This window comes from Azolla caroliniana, unplaced genomic scaffold, assembly GCF_043228905.1.
Source record: "Azolla caroliniana isolate FFs.n. ecotype wild unplaced genomic scaffold, voAzoCaro1.0.p SCAF_6, whole genome shotgun sequence".
Taxonomy (NCBI): Eukaryota; Viridiplantae; Streptophyta; class Polypodiopsida; order Salviniales; family Salviniaceae; genus Azolla; species Azolla caroliniana.
In genome coordinates, this window is record NW_028230441.1 from 7,035,005 (window position 1) to 7,045,373 (window position 10,369).

General features: G+C 42.0%; 1 protein-coding gene across 3 annotated transcripts; it reads left to right on the plus strand.

Annotated features, from left to right (window-relative positions):
• Positions 1–4,674: 4,674 nt before the first annotated feature.
• Positions 4,675–9,449, plus strand: LOC147862903 (purple acid phosphatase 23-like). 3 transcript variants are annotated; one of them, XR_015529943.1, is made up of 8 exons: positions 4,675–5,079; positions 5,964–6,155; positions 6,624–6,972; positions 7,496–7,713; positions 7,929–8,119; positions 8,438–8,719; positions 9,089–9,292; positions 9,388–9,449. XR_015529943.1 is itself a non-coding variant. In XM_087321277.1 (7 exons), the coding sequence occupies exons 1-7, from the start codon at positions 4,779–4,781 to the stop codon at positions 9,218–9,220; spliced, it is 1,665 nt and encodes a 554-aa protein (XP_087177403.1). In that variant the 5' UTR covers positions 4,675–4,778; the 3' UTR covers positions 9,221–9,449. The 3 variants fall into 3 exon arrangements, 1 of the variants encoding a protein (XP_087177403.1); XR_015529942.1 differs by having other exon boundaries at positions 9,089–9,276; XM_087321277.1 differs by having other exon boundaries at positions 9,089–9,449.
• The last annotated feature ends 920 nt before the right edge of the window (positions 9,450–10,369 follow it).

Below are 10,369 nucleotides of genomic sequence, written 5' to 3' on the forward strand. Positions count from 1 at the left end.
GGATTCGGATGAAGAAGAATCGGAAGAACCGGTTACAGAAGCTCCGGAACGGAGATATCCTCTAAGAGAGAGAAGGGCCCCCCGGAGATTTCCGGAACCAGAGCACGTGCTGCTAACCGACGAGGGGGAGCCGGAGAATTTTGAAGAAGCAGAGCTTGACACACATAGCCGCAGGTGGTTAAGTGCCATGCAGGAGGAGATGGATTCCCTGCATGAGAACCACACATATGAACTTGTGGAGTTGCCGAAAGGAAAGCTGGCACTTCGAAACAAGTGGGTGTTCAAGCTGAAACCGGGAGATGCCGGAAACCCCCCGAGATACAAAGCCAGGATCGTGGTGAAGGGGTTCCAGCAGAAGAAGGGCGTCGACTTCGACGAGATATTTGCCCCGGTAGTGAAGATGACCTCCATCCGGACGGTGCTGAGCATAGCGGCAAGCATGGACCTCGAGGTAGAACAGATGGACGTGAAGACGGCATTCCTTCACGGTGACCTCGAAGAAGAGATCTACATGCAGCAACCGGAAGGATTCGAGAAGAAAGGGAAGGAGCACCTGGTATGCCGGTTGAAGAAGAGCCTCTACGGTCTGAAGCAGGCTCCCCGGCAGTGGTACCGGAAGTTCGACTCCTTCATGACCGACGAAGGGTACCACAAAACGCAGTCCGATCACTGCGTGTTTGTGAAGAAGTTCGAAGGAGGAGACTTTCTAATACTCCTCCTGTACGTGGACGACATGTTGATCGTCGGACGGGACCAGGTCAAGATACGGATGCTGAAGAAGGCTCTTCACCGAACCTTCTCAATGAAGGACCTGGGTCCGGCGAGGCAAATACTAGGGATGCACATCATCCGGGACCGGAAGAAGAAGCAGTTGTGGTTGTCACAGGAGAAGTACGTGACAAAGGTGCTTCACCGGTTCAACATGTCGGAAGCAAGGCCGGTCGGATCGACCCTCCCGGCAAACTGCAAGCTGTCCAGGAAGCAAAGCCCCAAGACAAAGGCTGAGAAGGAGGACATGATGAAAGTACCATATGCCTCTGCCGTCGGAAGCTTGATGTACGCAATGGTGTGTACAAGACCGGACATAGGATATGCAGTTGGAGTGGTGAGCCGGTACATGAGCAATCCCGGCAAAGAGCATTGGAACGCGGTCAAATGGATACTCCGATACCTGAAGGGCACGGCAAACATGTGCCTCCGATTCGGCTCCGGTAAGCCCGAACTCGATGGATTTACCGATTCGGATATGTCGGCTGATGCAGATACCAGCCGGTCCACATCAGGGTATGTGATGACATACGCAGGGGGAGCTGTTTCATGGCAGTCGAGGCTGCAGAAGACGGTTGCACTGTCAACCACGGAGGCGGAGTACATGGCGGCTGTTGAAGCCGGCAAGGAAATAATATGGATGAAGGACTTCATTAGAGAGCTCGGTATCCGGCAGGAGGAGTACCGACTCTACTGCGACAGTCAGAGTGCCATCCACCTTGCGAAGAACGCGGCCTATCACTCCCGGACGAAGCACATCCAGCGAAGATATCACTGGATCCGGGAAATGATAGAAGACAAGGAGTTCGTGCTGACGAAGATCCACACGGACGAGAACGGGTCGGATATGCTGACTAAGGTCCTTACACCCGACAAGCTGGAAGCATGCCGGAAGAGGATCGGATTGGAGAGACATCCCATGCCGAAGTGAAGGGGGAGTTTGTTGGGATGTTACGGTCCCTCCGGATGGGATGTCCGGAGATGAATGACGGCAAGCCCGGTTGCGGTTACGGAACCGGAGGATGAAGAGTACCCGGCTACGGAGCCGGATGATGTAAGACCCGGCTACGGAGCCGGATGATGTAAGACCCGGCTACGGAGCCGGATGTTGAAGACCCGGCATGAAGCCGGATGAAGAGTACCCGGCTACGGAGCCGGATGATGTTGAAGACCCGGCTACGGAGCCGGATGATGAAGACCCGGCTACGGGGCCGGATGATGAAGACCCGGCTACGGAGCCGGATGATGTATGTACCCGGAGAGAGATCTGGATGCGGGGACATATTTGTGAATATGTTTGCCAAGGGCCCTTGTGGCTATATTTGTAAATAGCCGGAAAGTCATATGTGTATAAATATGACTTAGGGCAAACAGTTTTATGTTGCTGCTCATTTTCTGTTTTTCACTTAGAGGGAGCGAAGTGAGAGCAGCCGAGAGAGAGAGAGAGAGAGAAACGAGGAGGTCGTTGCCTCTGTGTATTACCGCCGCCTGTGGCGAGGACAGCGAGCTCAAGGTCGTCGCCTTGCAGCTCGCCATTGTATACTTCTCTGTATAGTGTTGGTTTGGAGTCTTGTACTCCCGTGGTTTTTCCCATTTAGGGTTTTCCACGTTAATCCCTGTGTTATCGTGTCTTTCTCTGTATTTCCTATTTTCTGCTGCATTGATTTGTGATTTCTCGGTTGTGGCCGAACGGTGAAGGCGAATCCGAAGCGTGGATTCCCAACACAATTCGGTTCAAACCGAACCATTGCCAATTGTTAGCCATATCAACCACAGAGGCAGAGTATATGGCAACGGTAAGGCCCAGCAAAGAGCTGATTTAGATGCGAAACTTTCTAAGGGAGTTGGGGATGCGCAAAGAGAATTATCACTTCATTGTGATAATCAAAGTGCCATACATCTAGCCAAGAATGTTGTGTACCACTCCCAGACCAAGCATATAAAGAGGAAATATCACTAGTGGCGGGAGAAAGTAGAAGAAGGAGAGTTTACGCTCGTGAAGATTCATACTAATGACAATTGATCTAACATGTTGACGAAGAACCTACCTATGGACATATTCCAGTTTGTCGACAAAGGACAGGACTAACTAACCCCACCCATAGGAGTGAAGGGGGAGTTTCTTAAGAATATGTCCCTCCTATGAGAGGAGCTAACAGTCGAAGATAAGGAGTAGCTGACTGGTCGGGTTGAGAGCCGACAGTTGATGACAAGGAGTTGTCAACATGGAGAGTCGACAGTATAGTAAGTGATCCAAGTCGAAGACACAACCGACTAGTTGGGCCGACTGGATGGTCGATGACAAGGCCGACTAGTCGGGGCGACTGGATAGTCGACACAGGAGTCGGTTGATTAACTGCTATCATTATTAGTATAACGAAACATGGTAGAGAGCAGCACGTGTGCGAGATGGAGAGAGGGTGAGAGAGTGGCAGCAAAGTTCTGTGAACTTGCCAAGAACCCTAAGGGGTTGTTCTCTGATTATCAGATAGAGTTGTAATTGTTCTCTTGTAATCTTTGTTGTATAGTGATATATCTTTGTTTCCCATGGTTTTCCTCGTTTAAGGTTTTCACATAAAACTGTGTGCACTATGTATTTCGTCCATTTGTTGTTTTCTATTTCGAGTTGTATATTTCTATAAATCTTTCTCTCATATCTACGATTCGATCCCTTTAGTATCCTCAAACAATACTTTTGAAGGTAATATCTTTGAGGGATACAATTCACCTTTTCCCTACCTTCTCACAAGGTGCCATTGTGGGGAAGTCACATACAAATTGGCTAAGGACAAGTATCAATGGTTCTAACTTCTAAGCATATTAGTACTAACCATTTCGGTGAACTACTCACTAACTCTTTTTAATGAAAATATTTAATTAAGAAAGTGACAAGCACACTCAATAAACTTTAAACATAAGACTTTATGTTTTGTACTTGGAGCGCAACCCTCCAGTATGTCATTGGTACTAATGTACTATGAATCAAATATCAATGATAAGCAATGAATATTTAGATAAAGAAAATAATGGTTTAAGGGTACTTAACCACACCAACCACCCTCGAGGAAAGGACAAATGATGGAACATAAAATACCGTTAGTGTCTCATACCATTGAATGTTACTTTATGTTATACTTTGGATATTGATGCGAACATTTCGTAAAGAAGAGAGCTTTACTTCAATAATAGAGTCTTGATAGTGTCTCAAGATTCTATAATGAAAGGGGCGGTCACTCGTTACTCACCATGTGTTCCCACATGTCATAGGTCCTTATGGATTTGGACTTTGTCCCAAGTCACTAAGACAATAATATTCTTGAGAATTGGTTCCTTGAGGTTATGCCTATAAAACAATGCTATTGTCAACATTCTAGAAAAGTATTGGACATGAAACTTATAGCAAGTACCGAACAACAACCGAAATCCAATTCATGTTATCTATCGAAATTTCCTCATGCGACAGGATCGACGCATTTATTATTTCTCTAATACAAAGGCCTTCTTGCGATTTAAAAAAAAAGCATTGGGGGATGTTGTGGTGATTATGTAGCAGTGCAATGGCAATTACAGAGACAATGTCAACAGTATTCTCTCGGGGATGGCAAAAACACGTAGGGGGGTAGGTATTGTGGGTGATTTGTACAAAAACATATAGGCAATCCGAAGCCGTAGAAACATTCTCGTGCATTCTATAGAAATTTCCTCGTCAATCGCCCAAGGGCCATGGCGGGATCGATGATGTAGACTCCTCTATCTTGATGAAATTACAATTTATAATCCATTGCTTTTAAGGGGTATTCTGGTAAATTCCAAAAACCAGAGCAGGTGTATTGAGGTGCTCTGTTTAAATCCATAAGTACTACTTAGAAAAGGCTTTAGAATCTCCCTCCTGACATTCTACGGAATATTCCTCACCGCGACGTGCGGTAGGATCGAAAGAATTCCCTTCCTAACACTTCTTCTTCCTTCCAGTGGATGGCGGGATACAGGAACAGGAAGAACAGAAAACGATGAAAATGAAGAACCTCTACTTGCATCTTCCTCACCCCTGTCCATGGCCATGGCCATGGCTATGGCTATGGCTATGGCTGTCAACAATATGTATGTTAAGTGTTGATGCCCACATCCCAACTACACTGGATGGACCCTTTGAACCCATCACTGTGTCTTTCGATCCTTCTCTTCGCACCGGTAGCGAAGATCTCCCTCACTCCCACCCTCGTCTCGTGAAGCGGGTTCCCTCCATCTTTCCGGAACAAATCGCCCTTGCTTTATCCAATCCCGATTCCATGTGGATCTCATGGATCACTGGTACGTTCAGTTGTCTACAGTATCCAAATTTTAGCTCCAACGAAATTTATAAGCTTCTGCCATAATCAAGGCTGTTTAAATAGCTGGTATGGTACATGTACATGTGTGTTTATGGATCACAAAAACATTCATTTTTCATCATTTCCAAAATTTACTTTTATCAAATTGTCATTTATTATTGCCATCATCAACGCTTTGTATTAGCTGACATGATACATGTATGTGTATTCACATTTATGAATATATGTGAATGGGACGGCTGTGGATGTATGGATGTGCATGTAGGGTTTATGTATGGATAGATGAATATGTGATGAATGTATGGATGTGCATGATGCATGTATATATGGGTGGATGAATATAAATGGATGGCTGTGTATCTATGTTGGAGATGCTTCAATAATGAGCATATGTTAACCAAGTTTATCGAGTCAAGTAAAGCATTGCTCATCTTACAAGGATATGGATAACCTAGATAATTAAGTCAATTTAAGGCTAGAAGAGAGTTCATGATGCTTCTGTTATGCTGTATGTGTAACTGAGTTTACAGATCACATCATAACTAAATTTATGTGCACTTTGCATTTGGGAGGCTTGTTTTTTAAAAGTATGTATACCACTGATTATGAAATCAATTAAGGTAAGCCCAGAGATCTGTATTGATTTTGTTGCTTATTCAAGCACTCTCTCATGCGGCTACGTGTCTCTACGATTGCGGAGTGAAATTAAGCCTAGAGAGAGCCCCATTAGCTGTTAGGCAGGTGTGGCCAGACACAATATGGTGCTATGAATATATGTCGGTCCATACAGTTCTGTTGTGGATTTTTACTATTCTATGCACTTTGAGGGATAATCTCAAAGATTGTTTTGTTTCCATGACACAGGAGATGCTCAGATTGGACCACAAGTTACACCTCTTGATCCTACCACTGTCGCTAGTGAGGTTTACTATGGTACTCAAAGTGGTAATTACACAAGTTTTGCAACAGGAACTGCACTAATTTACAACCAAATCTATCCCTACGAGGGCTTATTAAACTACACGTCTGGAATCATACATCATGTTCGTCTTGAAGGTTGGTCTCTCTCTCTCTCATGAGTTATAACACATCACTTCCTCTCTAACTTCAGCATTTTTCTTTCCTTAGCTTACTGAATATCATGTATGACATTATGTCAGCAACTTCATTCTCATAAGTTGTTTGGGCTTTTTTAGACATTTTGGTTGTTGTCTTGGATTCCTTTTGCCTTTGTCAATGTGAATATTATATTCACCTCTCTCTCTCTCTGACTTTGTGAGGTTCCCAAACAATGAAGTGGTATTTGGACTGATGTTACTGGATTAGCTCCTAACACAACATACTTCAATGTTTGTGGATATCATTCTTTACTTGCCTTGAATGAAGAGAAGCAATTCACAACATTTCCACATCTCCATTTTGCCATTTATCAATGTGAATATTATATTTCACACACACACACACTCTCTCTCTCAACTTTATGAGGTTCCCGAACAATGAAATGGCATTTGGACTGATGTACAGGATTAGCTCCTAACACAACATACTTCTATGTTTGTGGAGATCATTCTTTACATGCCTTGAGTGAAGAGAAGCAATTCACAACATTTCCACAGCCTGGTGCAGTGGCTGCCGATAATGACTACCCATCAAGAATCGCCTTTGTGGGGGATCTTGGTCTTACTTTTAATTCATCCACCACTTTCGATCATATCCAAAGAAACAATCCCTCCTTACTACTCCTGGTAGGAGATTTAAGCTATGCCAATAATTATATTACTACTGGGGTCAGAGGAGCACGATGTTACAGCTGCACATTTCCTGATACACCTATCCATGAGACGTATCAACCTCATTGGGATGCTTGGGGAAGGTATTGTAATTTCCAACCTCATTAATTTTCGTTAGAGTAATATGTGTATTGAGGTGATCGAACCTTCACATTTATTATTTTGAGAAGGTATTTAGCTTTGTTGCAATACTTGTACATACAGTTCATGCCATATGATGCCTTACGTTGATTGTTTTGGGGAGAGATTTTGATTGTTATTCACATTAGTAGAAGTTGTACATATCTATAGATTAATAGAGCTTTTGCATCAATTATTTTGGGAAGTTATTTTGTTTTTGTTGTAAGTTATTAAAGGCGCATACTATATGGAACCTTAATATTGATTATTTTTCGAAGTTATTTGCTTTCTTTTGGTACTTCCACACAATTGTTCATGAAGCCTTTGCATTTTGCTTTGGCAAGTCATTTGCCTTGTAGGGTCATGGAGCCTTTATATTGATTGCTTTGGCAGTTATTATCCTTGTAGGGTAGAGCCATGGAGCCTTTGTATTGGTTTTTTGAGAAGTTACATTTTTCCTTATAGCATACTTGTAAATAATTATAGGTTCATGGAGCCTTTAACATCACACGTGCCAATGATGGTCATCGAAGGTAACCATGAAATAGAACCACAAGCAGGAAATGTCACATTTGCTTCCTACAAAGCTAGATTTGCCGTTCCAGGACAGGAGAGTAACTCGAGCACTAGTTTGTATTACTCATTCGATGCAGGTGGTATTCATTTTATCATGCTCGGTGGCTACATCGATTATAATCGCACAGGTACTGTGCCTGATCTTTCATGCCATCGAGATTGAGACCCTTCATTTTCTCTCATCAATGGTTGATTTCTCATGCCATTGAGATTTGGGTCATGTATTCCTTCTCATTTCCATTTTGAGATAAATGTACATTTGCTTCAAATGTTATGTAGAAACATAGTGAACTTGAATAGTTGTGTATGGATCACAGACCTGAAACTTCTAAATGATAAGCAGGGTATCAATACCATTGGCTGAAAACGGATCTGGAGAAGGTAGATCGGCTGAGAACACCTTGGTTAATAGCTGTGTGGCATCCACCGTGGTACAACAGTTACAGATCCCACTATCGTGAAGTTGAATGCATGCGACTAGAAATGGAAGATCTCTTATATGAATATGGAGTAGATGCGGTTTTCTCTGGCCATGTATAGCATCCTAATCCCTTCTTCAAATTTTAATAACTACATATGATGATAAAAGAGTATATATGTGTGTATGTATGAATGTATATTTTTCTCGTCCATTATAATGATGCAAAAAAAGCCCCTTTCACATCCAATAGGAATAATAAAAAAGAAACACTTTTGCATCCATTAGGGATGACTGGAAATAATACTCTTCTGCATCCAGTATAGATCATTGGAAAACGTAAACTCTTTTGCATCCAATATCAAATGATTGGAAAAGGTAACTCAATAAGGGAAACTGAATGTTGATATATCTTACACTGTAAGCTTATGCAGGTTCACGCATATGAGCGATGCAATCGAGTTTATAACTATCAGCTGGATCCTTGTGGCCCGGTGTATATAACAGTAGGAGACGGTGGGAACATAGAACAGGTAGATGTTACACATGCGGATGACCTTGGGCAATGTCCCTCACCTGAGGATTTGACCCCGGAGTATGGAGGGATATGTACTTTCAATTTTACATCTGGTCCTGCTGCTGGAAAATATTGTTGGGATAGACAACCCGAATGGAGTGCCCTTAGAGACAGCAGTTTTGGCCATGGTATACTAGAGGTAATGTGGTGTGGAAATATTTTGTGATATAAGCCGGGGAAAAAATAGAGGATTTTCATGAATAGAGAATTGGATGTATTCCAGTGTAGGAGTTCTTAGAACCATAGTAAATTAATCTTTTTTGCTTTCTCTAAGAATAGACCAGGCTGGCTTGAGTAGGGAATTAGAACTAATCTCCCAGTATAGTTTTGGTGTAGTATTCTGGAGGTACTTTCATGTAAGAAAGGTTTGGAATATCAATCAGTGAAAAAATGGACTGGAATAGGAAATTGGAGGGAATTGGAGCTAGTCTTAGCATAAGAGTTCGTAGAACAAACATTTTTTATTCCTCATTCTTTCTTTCTCTAAAGTGTTCTGTTCACAATATAGGTGCATAATTCTACCCATGCTCTTTGGTCCTGGCACCGCAACCAAGATGTGTATGGAGAAGATAGACTTGGTGATGAAATTTTCATTGTTAGGACGCCGGAGTATTGTGATTATTCACAAGCAAAAGTGTAGTGAGGGCTGGCTTCTAGGCTTTTGCAATTTTAACCTGGAACTGTCCGTTTATCAAGGTTATCAGTTAATAAAGTCGTAAAACACAGTTACTGTATATATTATATGAAATAATTCCCTAATCTTCCCTCACGCATAAACAGTTGCTTCTTTTTGTTTGTTGATCTCAGATTTACTCTTTGTGCGCGGACAGAATGTGAATGAGCCATGCCTCAGTTGTCATTTTCATTTTCATGTTGCTCTCAGTGACACTCATGCATGATGTATTTAGAAAAATATAAATACATTTTATCAAAGAAGATGACCATGACCTAATCCTAGAAATTTTAGATGGTGATTAAGAAGAATGAAAGATCTATTCCTGCTTGTATGCAGGACATTTGAAAGGAAACGTTAACACATGGGTAACTCTTTAGAAATAGGTTGCATTAATAAGAATAATTATTAATGCCCCCTCATTGTGCATATGAGAACATCAAGGCTCAAAGGACACATGCCAGGTGTATGACTAATGGACATAACTTATGAACGACTCTATCACACACGGTAACTGTCACAATTCTGGGTTCATATGAGCTGTGATTTGGGAAATTCGGAGAACAAAGGGAATCAGAAAGCTTTTTGTCATGAAACCAAATCTTTCATATGAGCTGTGATTTGGGAAATTTGGAGAACGGAGGGAATCAGAAAGCTTTTTGTAATGAAACCAAAACTTTCATATGAGCTGTGATTTGGGAAATTTGGAGAACGGAGGGAATCAGAAAGCTTTTTGTAATGAAACCAAAACTTATAACAAGGAATTGTTATGACATTGTGTGCAGAGAAATGAACAATTTGCAAATGTATTTGATTAGCAATGTGACACCAAATCTTAAAACAACAAGACTTTACATGCATGAGCAAAGAAATGAGCAATTTGCAAATGTATTTTATTAGCTATGTGATACCAAATCTTAAAGGGAAAAGTACCAAGATACCCTTGGAAGTTCGTCTATTTATCAGAATGCCCTTGGAAGTTCCAAATTTATCAAACTACCCCTATGTCCAAAACATACACTTTATAAAGTAATTATACACTCAAATCTACAAGCCCTATTTACCAAAATACCCTTCAAACAAAAATTTCTTTACTTAAGCGATTCTTTGGGTCTT

Coding starts and splice junctions, on each gene's coding strand:
- LOC147862903 (XM_087321277.1), top strand. CDS start 4,779: ATGAAAATGAAGAACCTCTACTTGCATCTTCCTCACCCCTGTCCATGG. Junction 8,120..8,437: donor ATGCGGTTTTCTCTGGCCAT/GTATAGCATCCT, acceptor AAGCTTATGCAG/GTTCACGCATATGAGCGATG. Junction 8,720..9,088: donor TTGGCCATGGTATACTAGAG/GTAATGTGGTGT, acceptor TTCACAATATAG/GTGCATAATTCTACCCATGC.